Here is a 17265-nt window from a genome sequence, read left to right on the forward strand (position 1 = left end):
TACGCATGTATTGGAAAAAATGGGAATATGGAAAGAGGATTTATTTCAAACAAAACTAACAGATCTATGACAAACAAGATTTAATTATATTTTCTGCTAACCTTTCCCATGTCAATTAACTTTTCTTGACAGATGATCAGAAGCTCAAAAAACTATATTTCATTTTTGCAAAATCACACAATAGTAATTCATGTCCATAATGTTGACCTTGATCCTATAAAAAATGCACCAAGGGATCCAAGATATACACTAACATACAACTATTATATCATAAATTGATCCCAACGAAATGACTATTTTAGCTATAACACACATTAAACACTTAATTAATATATTTGGAACTTAGAAGGGCTTTTAAATAAACAGTATTTTATTTGAACTACTTTTAAAGTAATTCCCAGAAATTTGAACTCATGTTTTTTTTCCCTTGATACATTCTCTCATTTAAAAAGTTCACAAGCACTCATTTCAATGACTGTAGGTCTGTCGATAGGTGATACTATTCGCAAACATCCATAGATACAAGGCATATTTGAAGATTTCAGTTATACTTGGAGAAGAGCTGCTAATAAAGGTAAAAGAGTTCTCATTAGTGAAATGAAGAGGGCCTTACTGAAAGTCAGGGGACAGTAGTAAAAATGACTTTGCTTCTATGATAGTGATTATGGGCAAATTGCATGCATTATTAACCTCAGTTTTCACTCAGAACCTGCTGAAACAATGTATTCTTTATCCCTCATCCAGGAGATTTCATAGGTACTGTCCAGCATCAGCAGTGTAGCAGCCACTCATCACTATTTCTCTCTCTCTCTCTTTTTTTTTTTGCAGTACGTGGGCCTCTCACTGTTGTGGCATCTCCCGTTGTGCAGCACAGGCTCCGGACGCACAGGCTCAGCGGCCATGGCTCACGGGCCCAGGCGCTCCGCGGCATGTGGGATCTTCCCGGACCGGGGCACGAACCCGTGTCCCCTGCATCGGCAGGCAGACTCTCAACCACTGCGCCACCAGGGAAGTCCTCATCACTATTTCTGATTAGGAATGTTCAAAAACATAGGCCAAAGTTAAATGAGTATTTAAATTGGGGAGAAATTATATATAGGCAATTTCCAATTTATAAATCAGTTTTGTTACAAAAGCCTGCAAGGAAGTTGGAGAAAACCTGAGACCTATTTCAATAGACAGAAAACAAAATCAAACAAAAAAATCCTACACAGTGTGGGTAGGCTCCCAGGCAGTAATATTAAAGTCTATTAAACCTAAAATACAGGGGGAAAAAAGAAATGTTAATAATAAAGCTACCAACCAATAATCATAATATTTTCATAGAGAAATTCATATTATATTTCTATGAGGATGACCAAGAACCTAGCTCCTTTGCCCAAGTTCCTGCAATGACAGCCACCTTCTCATTATCACACCAGATCAACTCCCTAGAAAAGATCCAGTGATAAGAGAGCTCCTAGGTTGGGGGGGATGAGATTTTGGTGAGAAGTAAAGAAAGAAAGGTAGGGGCTTTAAAAGTTGAGGAGGAAAAGGTGAAAGTTTAATTTGAAGGAAGGAAGAGTCAGAGAGCAGTTTCTATGAAAGCGGTCATAAGAGGTTCTAAACACACACCTATCTTTCCTAAGTTGTACATCCAAGCCTCTCCTTGTAGATGTACACTAGCAGCTGTACAGCAGAATCATAAAATTAGAAGAAATAACAAGTAGCACTACCGGCTAATCTGGGAAATTTTCAGTTAAACAGGACTTGAAATGATCTGAATTACTCCACAGGCATACCTCGGAGATATCACTGGCTCTGGAACAGACCACTGCAATAAAGCTAATATCGCAATAAGGCGAGTCACAAGAACTTTTTCGTTTCCCAGGGCATATAGTTATGTTTACACTATACTGTAGTCCATAATGTGTGCAATAACATTATATCTAAATAACTTGCTAAAAAGTGCTAACCATCATCTGAACCTTCAGAGAGTCCTAATCTTTTTGCCGGTGGAGAGTCTTGCGTCCATGTTGACCGCTGCTGACTGATCAGGGTGCTGTTTGCTGAAGGCTGGGGTGGCTGTGGACATTTCTTAAAATAAAATAACAATGAAGTTTGCTGCATCGATTGACTCTTCCTTTCACAAATGATTTCTCTGTAGCATGTAATGCTGTTTGATAGCATTTGATAGCATTTTACCCACAGTAGACTTCTTTCAAGATTGGACTCAATTCTCTCAAACCCTGCTGCTGCTTTATCAATTAAATTTATGCAATATTCTAAACACTGCGTTTTCATTTCAACAATCTTCACAGCATCTTCACCAGGAGTAGAAAGAAACCACTTTCTTTACTCATCCATAAGAAGCAACTCCTCATGTGTTCAAGTTTTATCATGAGGTTACAGCAATTCAGTCTTTATCTTCAGGCTCCACTTCTAATTCTAGTTCTCTTGCTGTTTCCACCATATCTGCAGTTACTTCTTCCACTGAAGTCTTGAACCCCTCAAAGTCACCCATGAAGGTTGGAATCAACTTCTTCCAAACTCCTATTAATGTTGAACTTTTGACTTCTTCCCATGAATGATATGTTCTTAATGGCATCTAGAATGGTGAATCTTTTCCAGAAGGCTTTCAATTTATTTTGCCCAGATCCATCAGAGGAATCACTATCTACAGCAGCTAGAGCCTTACAAAATGAATTTCTTAAATAATAAGACTTGAAAATTGAAATGACTCCTTAATCCATGGGTTTCAGAATGGATGCGTCTTAGCAGGCATGGAAACAGCATTAACCTCATCATACATTTCCATTAGATGACCAGGTCCATTGTAATGAGCAGTAGTAATATTCTGAAAGGAATCTTTCATCTGAGCAGTAGGCATCAACAGTGGGCTTAGAATATTCAGTAAACCATGTTGTAAACAGATGTGCTGTCATCTAGGCTTTGTTGTTCCATTTATAAACCACAGGCAGAGTAGAGTTAGTATAATTCTTAAGCACCTTAGGAGTTTTGGAATGACAAATGTACACTGGCTTCAACTTAAAGTCACCAGCTGCAATAGCCCCTAACAAAAGAGTCAGTCTGTCCTTTGAAGCTTTGAAGCCAGGCATTAACTTCTCCTCCCTAGCTATGAAAGTCCTAGATGGCATCTTCTTCCAAAAGAAGGCTGTTTCAACTTCATTGAAAATCTGTTGTTTAGTGTAGCCACCTTCATCAATTATCTTAGCTGGATAACTTGCTGCAGCTTCTACATCAGCACTTGCTGTTTTACTTTGAACTTTTATGTTATGGAGACAGCTTCTTTCCTTAAACCTCATGAACCAACATCTCCTAGTTTCAAGATTTTCTTCTGCAGCTTCCGTACCTCTCTCAGCCTTCAAACAATTCAAGAGTGTTAGGGCATGAGTCTAGATTAGGCTTTTGACTAAGGCAATGTTGTAGCTGCTTTGATCTTCTATCTGGACCACTCAAACTTTCTCTACATCAGCAGTAAGACTGTTTTGCATTCTTATAATTTGTGTGTTCACTGGCATAGCACTTTTAATTTCCTTCAAAGAACTTTTCTTTTACATTCACAATTTGGCTAACTAGAGCAAGAGGCCTAGCTTTGGGCTTATCTCTGCTTTCAACATGCCTTCTTCACTAAGCTTAATCATTTCTAGCTTTTGATTTAAACTGAGGGACATGTGATTCTTCCTTTACCTTGAATACTTGGAGGCAACTGTAGGGTTATTAATCAGACTAATTTCAATAATGTTGTGTCTCAGGGAATAGGGAGGCCTAAGGAGAGGGAGAGAAATGGGGGAATGCCCAGCCAGTGGAGCAGTCAGAACACACACAATATCTATTGCCCATCTTGTAGAAGTGTGGTTCATGGTGTCCCCAAAATATTACAATAGTAATATCAAAGATGACTGACTACAGATCACCATAACAAATATAATAATAATGAAAAAGTTCAAAATATTTCCAGAATTACCAAAATGTGATAGATACATGAAGTGAGCAAACATTGTTGGAAAAATGGCGCTGATAGACTTGTTGGGGGCAGGACTGGCACAAACCTTCAATTTGCAAAAACGTGCATTATCTGTGAAGCACAATAAAGGGAAGTGCAATAAAACGAGGTTTGTATGTATTGCTTAAGAAGAACAAAGAAGTAGGTTTGGAGTATCTCTTATTAATGCATTTTAATTGAACTATAAAATATTTGCACTGGAAAGAATTATTATAGACCTAATCCAAATCCCTCATTTTCAAATGAGAAAACCAAGGCCTGAAATTTTCATCCAAAAGCATCATAACGTGAATAAAATTCCTATTAATTCTAATCCAACCCTGAAGTGCAGGCTCCATAACTGTTTCTTTATTCTTAAAACCTAGGTTAGGTATCCTTTGAAATACTCCTACCACCTCTGACATGCCATGCTCATTAACACAGAAATGCAAATGGCATACTTCTTTATGTCTCCTCTACTAAACTGTGAGGAACTTGAGGACAGGGATCTTAATTTATTTATCTTTACTTGATACAAAACAGATGAGTAGTAAATGTTTGTGAGTAATTTTATGGAAAATTGTTCTTTCGGCTATTGATGACTACTCAACACCAAAAGGTAATAAAAATTACACAGTTTCTAAAATAGTATGAGCTTGTTACTGAGAATTGGGACAAGTAGGGAAGAGAACAGTCTTGAATTACCTTGTTCTGAACTAAGCACAACATTCACTGGTAATTCATAGTGTTTAAATAACCTATTTCATTTACATGAACTCTTCAGAATGTTGCACAAATATGAATTTGTGGGATAATTCTTTTTTTTTAATTTATTTTATTTATTTTTACTTTGGCTTCATCGGGTCTTCATTGCTGTGTGCGGGTTTTCTCTAGTTGCGGCGAGTGGGGGCTACTCTTCATTGCGGTGTGTGGGCTTCTTGATGCAGTGGCTTCTCTTGTTGTGGGGCACGGGCTCCAGAAGTTGTGGCACGTGGGCTCAGTAGTTGTGGCTCACGGGCTCTAGAGTGCAGGTTCAGTAGCTGTGGTGCATGGGCTTACTTGCTCTGCAGCATGTGGGATCTTCCCGGACTAGGGCTTGAACCCATGTCCCCTGCATTGGCAGGCGGATTCTTAATCACTGACCCACCAGGGAAGCCCTGTGGGATACTTCTTGCATGAATAGAAAGCATTACTGTGTCACCAGAAGAAAAGATTTATATTTGGTATGTAATAATGCACAATTCAGAACAAATACTAAGTTTTGCTTGTGTTTAATGGCCAAGCAGTTCCTATTGGATCAAACCTCCTATGGATAATTATAAACTCTTGAAAAAATATGAAAAGCTGGAAACTCTGGAAAAAATCTGAAGGTTCTGGGAAGCAACTGGAAACAGGTATATACAGGGGACGTAGACACTACGAAGAAGGAATGGTGCCTGATGAACTTCCCATTTTTGTGGCTTTTAGCCTGAAAATGGACCCAAGTCTATACCATTCAGGGTTAAAACTTGGATTAGAAACCTACAATTTTACTGCCATGAAGAATCAGGGGACAGAGTTTGGGATAAGCACAGTAGCTTTAAAGTGAGGGAGGAGGAGATTGGCCAAAATAACAGAGTAGAAAGACCCTGAGCTCACCTTCTCTCATGAGCACACCAAATTCACAACTATTTGCAGAACAACCATTGATGAAAACAACCAGAACCTACCTGAAAAGATTTTCTACAACTAAAGGCATAAAGAAAGAGCCATAAGGAGACAAGTAGGAGGGGCATACCTGCACTAAAACAAGTCCCATTTCCCCAGGTGGGCAACCCACAAACTGGAGAACTGTAGGAATGAGAGTTCTGAGTCCCATGTTGGGCTCCCCACCCTGGGGTGCTGCAATGGAAAGATGAGTCCCCAGAGCATTGGGCTTTGAAGAACAGTGGGGCTTAATTTCAGAAGTCCCAAAGGACTGGGAGAAATAGAGACTTCACTCTTAAAGGGCACATACAAAACCTCACATATACCAGGACCCAGGGCAAAAGCAGTAATTTGCTTGGAAACTGGGCCAGATCTACCTGCTAGTCTTGGAGAGTCTCCCAGAGACCTGGTAGTGGCTATGGCTCACCTTGGGGACATAAATACAGGCAGCAGCCATACTTGGGAGCTTTTTACTGCATGGACACTGATGCCGGCAGCCACCATAGTGGGATTCTCCCTCTGGCTCATTAGCGCCACAACCTGGCCCCACCCAATAGCCTCGGTGACACTTCAGGACAAACAACTAACTGGGCAGGGAAACAGCACCACCCATCAGCAGGCAAGCTGCCTAAAGAATTCCTGAGCCCACAGCCACTTTTAGACATGCCTTTAGACACTGCCTACCAGAGGGCCAAGACCGTAGTCCACCCACCAGTGAGTAGGCACTGGCCTTGCCCTCCGGGAAACCTGCACGAGCCTCTAGACCAACCTCACCCACCAGAGGACACACACCAGATGCAAGAAAACCACAGTCCTGCAGCCTGAGGATGCAGCCTGCCAGCAGCATGCCAGATCCTGCCCTTAGAGCAGCTGGGCCCTGGTCCTGGCCACTAGCAGGCCAACAGAAGCTTAGGGACACCCTGGGCTCTACAACCAACTGTGTAAGGAACAAGCTCCCCCTGTCCCCATCAGTGATCTGACACCAGCTCTGGGATCCCAGGACTGTGCAGCCAGAATACAAGAACCAGATCTGCCTACCTGTAGTCTGGCACTAAGCCCAGGACCTGGCTTCACCCACCACTAGGAGGACAAAGGCCACGGGGAGTCTTCTGGACCTTGACTCCACCCACCAGTGAACCAGAACTAGTCCTGGGGTCCACTGGGGTTCTGAAGTCAGGTGTCTAATGACTAGGCCCCACTAATAAGCAGCTGTCAGCCTCCACACAAGGCAGGGGCTGGGAACCAGCTGGACTAGGGGCCAACTAAGCCTACCAGGTCACCCACATAATGGCCCCAACAGAAGGACCCACACAGCCTTCATAGGGGGAACACGCAGAGCATACACTTTGGGTGACAAGAGGGGAGTGCACCACTGGGACGCATAAGTTGCCTCCTACAGAAGGCAACTTCTCCAAGGTTGGGAAATGTAATGAACCTACCAGATACATAAAAATAAAAACATCAAAATAGACAAAATGAGGCAGCAGAAAAACATGTTCCAGATGAAGGAACAATATAAAACACCAGAAGAACTAAGTCAAGTGACAATAGGCAATTTACCCAAGAAAGAATTCAGGGTAACGATCGTAGAAGTGATTAAAGACCTCAAGACAAGAATGAATGTACAGAGCAAGAAGGTAGAAGTTTTTAAAAAGGAGTTAGAAAATATAAAGAACAGAGATGAAGACTACAATAACTGAAATGAAAATTAAACTAGAAGGAATCAACAATGAAACAGAGGAGAATGGATCTGTGAGCTGTTAGACATAGTGGTGGAAATCACTGATGCTGAACAGAAAAAAGAAAAAAGAATGAAAAAATATGAGGACAGTTTAAGAGACTCTGGAATAACATCAAGCACAATAATATTCTCACCATAGGGGTCCCAGAAGGAGAAAAGAGAGAGAAAGGGGCTGAAAACATATATGAAGATATAATAGCTGAAAATGTCCCTATCCTGGGAGGAAACAGTCACCCAAGTCCGGGAAGCACAGAGTCCAATACGGGATTAACCCAAAGAGGAGCACACCAAAACGGATTGCAATTAAAATGACGAAAATTAAAGACAGAGAATACAGTACATCCCCTACATATGAATGAGTTCCATTCCAAGAGCACGTTTGTAAGTCCAATTTGTTCGTAAGTCCAACAAAGTTAGCCTATGTACCCAACTAACACAATTGGCTATATAGTACTGTACTGAAATAGATTTACAATACTTTTCACACAAATAATACATTAAAAAACAAAAAATTTTAAAAATATTTAATCTTACACTACAGTACCTTGAAAAGTACAGTAGTACAGTACAACATCTGGCATACAGGGGCTGGCATCAAGTGAACAGGCAAGAAGAGTTACTGACTGCAGGAGGGAGAGGAGGTGGGAGATGGCAGAGCTGAAGGATCGTCAGCAATAGGAGATGGAGGGTAGGCTGTAATTTCATTCACGCCTGACAATGATGGAACACACGTTTGCATCTTTGAAAGTTCGCAAGTTGAAAGTTTGTATGTAGGGGACTTACTGTTTTAAAAGCAGCCAGGGAAAAGCAACAAATAACATATAAGCAAACTCCCAGAATTCTATCAGCTGATTTTTCAGCAGAAGCTCTGCAGTCCAGAATGGAGTGGCACGATATATTTAAAGTGATGAAATGGAAAAACCTACAACCAAGAACACTCTACCCAGCAAGGCACTTTTCAGATTTGATGAAGAGACCAAAAGCTTTAGACACAACTAAAAGCTAAAAGAATTCAACACCACCAAACCAGCTTTACAACAAATGTTAAAGGAACGTCTCTAGGCGTAAAAGAAAAGGCCACAACTAGAAACAAGAAAATTATGAAATGAAAAAGCTCAATGGTAAATGCAAACATTGAGTAAAGATAGGATATCATCCATGTACTATGCTAGTGGGAAGGTTAAAAGACAAAAGTAGTAAAACTGTCTATATCCACAATAAGCAGTTAAGGAATATACAAAACAATTAGATGTAAAAAATGATATCAAAGACAGTAATCATGAGGGGAGGAGAGTACAAATGCAGGGTTGTTAAAGCATATTTGAAATTCAGAGATCAGGAGATTGGATCAAGATGGTGGAGTAGAAGGATGTGCGCTCACTCCCTCTTGTGAGAGTACCAAAATCACAACTAACTGCTGAACACAAGCAAGACACAGGAATTCACCAGAAAAGATACCCCACATCCAAAGACAAAGGAGAAGCTGCAATGAGATGGTAGGAGGGTGCAATGACAATAAAATCAAATCCCATAACCGCTGGGTGGGTGACTCACAAACTGGAGAACAATTATACCACAGAAGTCCACCCACTAGAGTGAAGGTTCTGAATCCCACGTCAGGCTTCCCAATCTGGGGTCCAGCAACAGGAGGAGGAATTACCAGAGGATCAGACTCTGAAGGCTAGTGGGATTTGATTGTAGGACTTCAATAGGACTGGATGAAGCAGAGACTCCACTCTTGGAGGGCACACACATAGTAGTGTGTGCATCAGGATCCAGGGTAAGAGCAGTGACCCCATAGGAGACTGAACCAGACCTACCTGCTAGTGTTAGAAGGTCTCCTGAAGAGGCATGCGGGGGGGGGGGGCGCTGGTGGTGGCTGTGGCTCATCGTGAGGACAAGGACACTGGCAGCAGAAATTCTGGGAAGTACTCTGTGGCATAAGCCCTCCCAGAGTCTGCCAGTAGCCACAACAAAGAGCCTATAGGCTCCAGAGCTGGGTCGCCTCAGGCCAAACAGACAACAGGGAGGGAGCTCAGCCCCACTCATCAGCAGACAAGCAGATTAAAGTTTTACTGAGCTCTGCCCGCCAGAGCAACACCCAGCCCTATCACCACCAGTCCCTCCAATCAGGAAACTTGCACAAGCTTCTTAGATAACCTCATCCACCAGAGGGCAGACGGCAGAAGCAAGAATAACTACAATCCTGCAGCCTGTGGAACGAAAACCACATTCACAGAAAGACAGACAAAATGAAAAGGCAGAGGACTATATACCAGATGAAACAATAAAATAAAACCCCAGAAAAACAGCTAAATGAAGTGGAAATAGGCAACCTTCCAGAAAAAGAATTCAGAATAATGATAGTAAAGATGATCCAGGACCTTGGAAAAAGAATGGAGGCAAATATTGAGAAGATGCAAGAAATGTTTAACAAAGACCTAGAAGAATTAAAGAACAAACAAACAAAGATGAACAATACAATAACTGAAATGAAAAATACACTAGAAGAAATCAATAGCAGAATAACTGAGGCAGGAGAACATATAAGTGACCTGGAACACAGAATGGTAGAAATCACCACCATGGATCAGAATAAAGAAAAAAGACTGAAAAAAGGAAGAGAGCTTAAGACACCTCTGGGACAACATTAAATGCATGACATTTGCATTACAGGGGTCCCAGAAGGAGAAGAGAGAGAGAAAGGACCTGAGAAAATATTTGAAGAGATTACAGTTGAAAACTTTCCTAACATGGGAAAGGAAATAGCCATCCAAGTCCAGGAAGTGCAGAGAGTCCCAGGCAGAATAAACTCAAGGAGAAACACACCGAGACATATAGTAATCAAATTGACAAAACTTAAAGACAAAGAAAAATTATTAAAAGAAACAAGGAAAAATGACAAATAACATTCAAAGGAACTCCCATAAGGTTAACAGCTGATTTCTCAGCAGAAACTCTACAAGGCAGAAGGGAGTGGCATGATATATTTAAAATGATGAAAGGGAAGAACATAAAACCAAGATTACTCTACTTGGTGAGGATCTCATTCAGAATTGATAGAGAAATCAAAAGCTTTACAGAAAAGCAAAAGCTAAGAGAATTCAGCACCACCAAACAAGCGCTACAACAAATGCTAAAGGCAATTCTCTAAGTGGGAAACACAAGAGGAGAAAAGGACCTACAAAAACAAACCCAAAACAACTAAGAAAATGGTATAGGAAAATACATATCAATAATTACCTTAAATGTGAATGGATTAAATGCTCCAACCAAAACACACAGATTGCCTGAACGGATACAAAAACAAGACTTGTATATATGCTGTCTACATGAGATGCACTTCACATCTAGGGACACATATAGACTGAAAGTGAGGGGATGGAAAAACATATTCCATGCAATTGGAAATCAAAAGAAAGCTGGAGTAGCAATACTCATATCAGATAAAACAGACTTTAAAATAAAAACTGTTACAAGAGATAAGGAAGGACACTGCATAATGATAAAGGGATCAATCCAAGAAGAAGATATAACAATTATAAATATATATGCACCCAACATAGGAGCACCTCAGTACATAAGGCAAATACTAACAGCTACAAAAGAGGAAACTGACAGTAACACAATAATAGTGGGGGATTTTAACACCTCACTTACACCAATGGATAGATCATCCAGACAGAAAATTAATAAGGAAACAAAAGCTTTAAATGACACAATAGACCTGATAGATTTAATTGATATTTATAGCACATTCCATCTGAAAACAGCAGATTACACTTTCTGCTCAAGTGCATATAGAACATTATCCAGGATAGATCACATCTTGGGTCACAAATGAAGCCTCAGTAAATTTAAGAAAATTGAAATCATATCGAGCATCTATTCTGACCACAACAGTATGAGATTAGAAATAAATTACATGGAAAAAAACGAAAAAGAAAACAAACACATGGAGGCTAAACAACACGTTACTAAATAATCAAGAGAACACTGAAGAAATCAAAAAGGGAGTTAAAAAACACCTACAGACACATGACAATGAAAACATGACGATCCAAAACCTATGGGATGCAGCAAAAGCAGTTCTAACAGGGAAGTTTATAGCAATACAATCTTACCTCAAGAAAAAAGAAAAATCTCAAATAAACAATCTAACCTTCGATTGTTAGAGAATCTAAGAGAACTAGAGAAAGAAGAACAAACAAAACCCAAAGCTAGTAGACGTAAAGAAATCATAAAGATTGGAGCAGAAATAAATGAAATAGAAACAAAGAAAACAAGAGCAAAGATCAATAAAACTAAAAGCTGGTTCTTTGATAAGATGAACAAAACTGATAAACCTTTAGCCAGACTCATCAAGAAAAACAGGGAGTGGACTCAAATCAATAAAATTAGAAATGAAAAAGGAGAAGTTACAATGGACACCACAGAAATACAAAGCATCATAAGAGACTACGACAGGCAACTCTATGCCAATAAAATAGACGATCTGGAAGAAACGGACAAATTCTTAGAAAGGTATAACCTTCCAAGACTGAGCCAGGAAGAAATAGAAAATATGAACAGACCAATCGTATGTAATGAAATTGAAACTGTGATTAAAAATCTTCCAACAAACAATAATCCAGCAAGAGATGGCTTCACAGGTGAATTCTATCAAATATTTAGAGAAGTGCTAAAACCCATACTTCTCAAACGCTTCCAAAAAATTGCAGAGAAAGGAGCACTCCCAAACTCATTCTACAAGGCCACCATCACCCTGATACCAAAGCCAGACAAAGATGCCACAAAAAAAAGAAAATTACAGACCAATATCACTGATGAATATAGATGCAAAAATCCTCAACAAAATACTAGAAAACAGAATCTAACAACACATTAAAAGGATCAGGGCTTCCCTGGTGGTGCAGTGGTTGAGAGTCCGCCTGCCGATGCAGGGGACACAGGTTCATGCCCCGGTCCGGGAAGATCCAACATGCCATGGGGAGGCTGGGCCCATGAGCCATGGCTGCTGAGCCCATGCGTCCAGAGCCTGTGCTCCGCAACGGGAGAGGCCACAACAGTGAGAGGACCACGTACCGCAAAAAAAAAAAAAAAGGATCATACACCATGATCAAGTGGGATTTATCCCAGGGATGCAAGGATTCTTCAATATACACCAATCAATGTGATACACCATATTAACAAATTGAAGAATAAAAACCATATGATCATCTCAAAAGATGCAAAAAAATCTTCTGACAAAATTCAACACCCATTTATGATAAAAGCTCTCCAGAGAGTGGGCATAGAGGGAAACTACCTAAACATAATACAGGCCATATATGACAAACCCACAGCAAACATCATTCTCAATGGTGAAAAACTGAAAGCATTTTCTCTAAGATCAGGAACAAGACAAGGAGGTCCACTCTCACCACTATGATTCAACATAGTTTTGAAAGTCCTAGCCTTGGCAATCAGAGATGAAAAAGAAATAAAAGGAATCCAAACTGGAAAAGAAGAAGTAAAACTGTCACTGTTTGCAGATGACATGATACTATACATAGAGAATACTAAAGATGCCACCAGAAAACTGCTAGAGCTAATCAATGAATTTGGTAAGGTTGAAGGATACAAAATTAATGCAAAGAAGTCTCTTGCATTCCTATAAAACAACAAGGAAAGATCAGAAAGAGAAATTAAGGAAACAATCCCATTCACCATTGTTACAAAAATAATAAGATACCTAGGAATAAACCTACCTAAGGATGTAAAGGACCTGTATGCAGAAAACTATAAGACACTGATGAAAGAAATCAAAGATGACACAAAGAGATGGAGAGATATACCATGTTCTTGGATTGGAAGAATCAATATTGTGAAAATGACTATACTACCCAAAGCAATCTGCAGATTCAATGAAATCCCTATAAAATTAACAATGGCATTTTCTATAGAACTAGAACAAAAATCTTAAAATTTGTATGGAGACACAAAAGACTCCGAATAGCCAAAACAATCTTGAGGGAAAAAAATGGAGCTGGAGGAATCTGACTCCTTGACTTCAGACTCTATTACAAAGCTACAGTAATCAAGACAATATGGTACTGGCACAAAAACAGAAATATAGGTCAATGGAACAGGATAGAAAGCCCAGAGATAAACCCATTCACCTATGGTCACCTAACCTATGACAAAGGAGGCAAGAATATACAATGGAGAAAAGACAGTCTTTTCAGTAAGTGGTGCTAGGAAAACTGGACAGGTACATGTAAATGAATGAAATTAGAACACTCCCTGACACCATACACAAAAATAAACTCAAAATGGATTAAGGACCTAAATATAAGACCAGAAACTATAAAACTTTAGAGGAAAACATAGGAAGAACACTCTATGGCATAAATCACAGCAAGATCTTTTTTGACCCACCTCCTAGAGTAATGGAAATAAAAACAAAAATAAACAAATGGGACCTAATGAAACTTAAAACTGTTTGCACAGCAAAGGAAACTATAAACAAGTCGAAAACACAATCCTCAAAATGGGAGAAAATATTTGCAAACGAAGCAACGGATAAAGGATTAATCTCCAAACTACATGAACAGCTCATGCAGCTCAATATTAAAAAAACAAACAACCAGATCCAAAAATGGGCAGAAGACCTAAATAGACATTTATCCAAAGAAGACATACAGATGGCCAAGAGGCACATGAAAAGCTGCTCAACATCACTAATTATTAGAGCAATGCAAACCAAAACTACAATGACGTATCACCTCACACTGGTTAGAATGGCCGTCATCAGAAAATCTGCAAACAACAAATGCTGGAGAGGGTGTGGAGAAAAGGGAACCCTCTTGCACTATTGATGGGAATGTAAATTGCTACAGCCACTATGGAGAACAGTACGGAGGTTCCGTAAAAAACTAAAAATAGAACTACCACATGACCCAGCAATCCCACTACTGGGCATATACCCAGAGAAAACCATAACTCAAAAAGACACATGCACCCCAATGTTCACTGCAGAACTATTTACAATAGCCAGGTCATTGAAGCAACCTAAATGCCCATAGAGAGACGAGTGGATAAAGAAGATGTGGTACATATATATAATGGAATATTACTCAGCCATAAAAAGGAACAAAATAGGGTCATTTGTAGAGACGTGGATGGACCTAGGGACTGTCATACAGAGTGAAGTAAGTCAGAAAGAGAAATACATATATCATATATTAATGCATATATGTGGAATCTAGAAAAATGGTACAGATGCACCAGTTTGCAAGGTAGAAAGAGACACAGATGTAGAGAACAAACATATGGACTCCATGGCGGGAAATGGGAGCATGGGGGTGGTGGTGGTATGAATTGAGAGATTGGGATTGATACATATACTCTAATACGTATAAAATAGATAACATTATAATAAGAACCTGCTGTAAAAAAATATATAAAATAAAATTCAAAACAAGAGAAATTCAGAGATCAGCAACTTAAAACAATCATTTGTACACACACACAAACACACTCACACACACACACACACACATATATATATGTATAATAGTAACCTCCTGGTAACCACAAAATATCTATAATAGACAAACATACAAAAAAGAAAAAGGAAGCCAAACATAACACTAAAGACAGTCATCAAATTACAAAAGAACAAAAGAAGAAAGGAAAAAAAATGGCCTCCGAAACAAGCCTAAAACAATTAACAAAATGGCAATAAGAACATACCTATTGATAATTACCTCAAATGTAAATGTACTAAATGCTCCAATCAAAAGACAGAGAGTGGCTGAATAAATACAAAAACAAGACCCGTATGTGGCCTACAAGAGACTCACCTCAGATATAATGACACAAACAGAATGAAAGTGAGGGGACTGGAAAAGGTATTCCGTGAACATGGAAATGAAAAGAAAGCTAGAGTACAAATACTTATATCAGACAAAATAGACTTTAAAATAAAGACTGCTGCCAGAGACAAAGAAGGACACTACATAATGATCAAGGAATCAATCCAAGAAGAAGTTATAATAATTGTATATACATATACATAAATATATATATATATATATATATATATATATATATGCATTCACCCAACATAGGAGCACCTCAAAATATAAGGCAAGTAGTAATGGACATAAAAAGTAATCTAGAGAGAAGAAATCCTCAAGAAAATATTAACAAAGTGAATCCAACAATACATTAAAAGGATCATACACCATGATCATGTGGAATTTATCCTGGGGATGCAAGGATTTTTCAAAATCTGCAAACCAATCAACGTGATACACCACATTAACAAACTGAAGAATAAAAACAATATGATCATCTCACTAGATGCAGAAAAGCTTTTGACAACTTCAACACCCATTTATGATAACAGCTCTCCAGACAGTGGGCACAGAGGGAACATACCTCAACATAATAAAGGCCATATATGACAAACCCACAGCAAACATCATACCCAACAGTGAAAAGCTGGAAGCATTTCCTCTAAGATCAGAAACAAGACAAGGATGCCACTCTTGCCATTTTTATTTAACATAGTTTTGGAAGTCCTAGCCACAGCAATCAGACAAGCATAAGAAATAAAAAGAATCCAAACTGGAAAGGAAGAAGTAAAACAGTCATTGTTTGCAGGTGACATGATTGTATACACAGAAAATCCTAAAAATGTTACCAGAAAACTACTATTGCTCATCAGTGAATTTGGTAAAGTTGCAGGATATAAAATTAACATACAGAAATGTTTTATTTCTACACGTTAACTACGAACTATCAGAAAAAGAAATTAAGGAAACAATCCCATTTACCATCGAGCCAAAAAGAATAAAATACCTAAGAATAAATCTACCTAAGGAGGTAAAAGAACTGTACTTGGAAAAATATGACAATGATGAAAGAAAGTGAAGATGACACAAAAATATGGAAGATATTCAGTGTTCTTGAATTGGAAGAATTAATATTGTTAAAATGGCCATACTACCCAAGGCAATACACAGATTGAATGCAATCCCTAATAAAATACCAATGGCATTTTTCACAGAACTAGAACAAATAATTTTAAAATTTGTATGGAAACACAAAACACCCGAATAGCCAAGACACTCTTGAGAATGAAGAATAGAGCTGGGGCAATCACATTCCCTGACTTCAGACTGTATACAAAGCTACAGGAATCAAAACAGTGTGGTACTGGCTCAAAAACAGACACATAGATAAATGGAAGAGAATAGAGAGCCCAAAAATAAACCCATGCACTTATGGTCACCTAAACTATGACAAAGGAGGCAAGAATATACAATGGAGAAAAGACAGTCTCTTCAATAAGTGGTGCTGGGAAAACTGGACAACTACATGTAAAAGAATGAAATTAGAATATTCTCTAACAACATATACAAAAATAAACTCAAAATGGATTAACGAATTAAATTTAAGACCAGATATTGTAAAACTTCTAGAGGAAAACATAGGCAGAACACTCTTTGACATAAATGGCAGCAATATTTCTTTTGACCTGTTTCCTAAAGCAAAGAAAATAAAGGCAAAAATAAATGGACCTAATTAAACTTAAAAGGTTTTGTACAGCAAAGAAACCATTGACAAAATGAAAGGACAACCTACTGAATGGGAGAAAATATTTGCAAATGATATGACCGAAAAGGGGTTAATATCCAATATATATAAACAGCTCAAAGACTGAAAATCAAAAAAATAAACAACTCAATTAAAAAATGGGCAGAAGAACTGAATAGACATTTTTCCAAAAAGGAAATGCAGATGGCCAAGAGGCACATGAAAAAATGCTAATCATCTGGGAAATGCAAATCAAAACCACAAT

At 38.8% G+C, this 17265-nt stretch overlaps 1 protein-coding gene and 1 pseudogene across 5 annotated transcripts in view; one reads left to right on the top strand and one right to left on the bottom strand.

Annotated features, from left to right (window-relative positions):
- The window catches only part of AKT3 (AKT serine/threonine kinase 3), a 379096-nt gene that overhangs the window by 26188 nt on the left and 335643 nt on the right, over positions 1–17265 (bottom strand). Inside the window, exon 12 of one of the 4 annotated variants that reach the window (XM_081216482.1) lies at positions 968–1028. The exons of the other annotated variants lie outside the window; for them this stretch is intronic. Coding sequence (XP_081072608.1) covers positions 1023–1028 — 6 coding nt within the window. The 3' untranslated portion in view covers positions 968–1022. Of the gene's footprint in view, positions 1–967; positions 1029–17265 lie in introns of those variants that run through there. 4 annotated transcript variants of the gene reach the window in all.
- The window catches only part of LOC308612493 (zinc finger CCCH domain-containing protein 15-like), a 34801-nt pseudogene continuing 24682 nt past the window's right edge, over positions 7147–17265 (top strand). Inside the window, exon 1 of the transcript in view lies at positions 7147–7308. The product of the transcript in view is annotated as a zinc finger CCCH domain-containing protein 15-like (transcript). The remainder of the gene's footprint in view (positions 7309–17265) is intronic.

Source organism: Mesoplodon bidens, assembly GCF_964165515.1.
Source record: "Mesoplodon bidens genome assembly, chromosome: 2".
Taxonomy (NCBI): Eukaryota; Metazoa; Chordata; class Mammalia; order Artiodactyla; family Ziphiidae; genus Mesoplodon; species Mesoplodon bidens.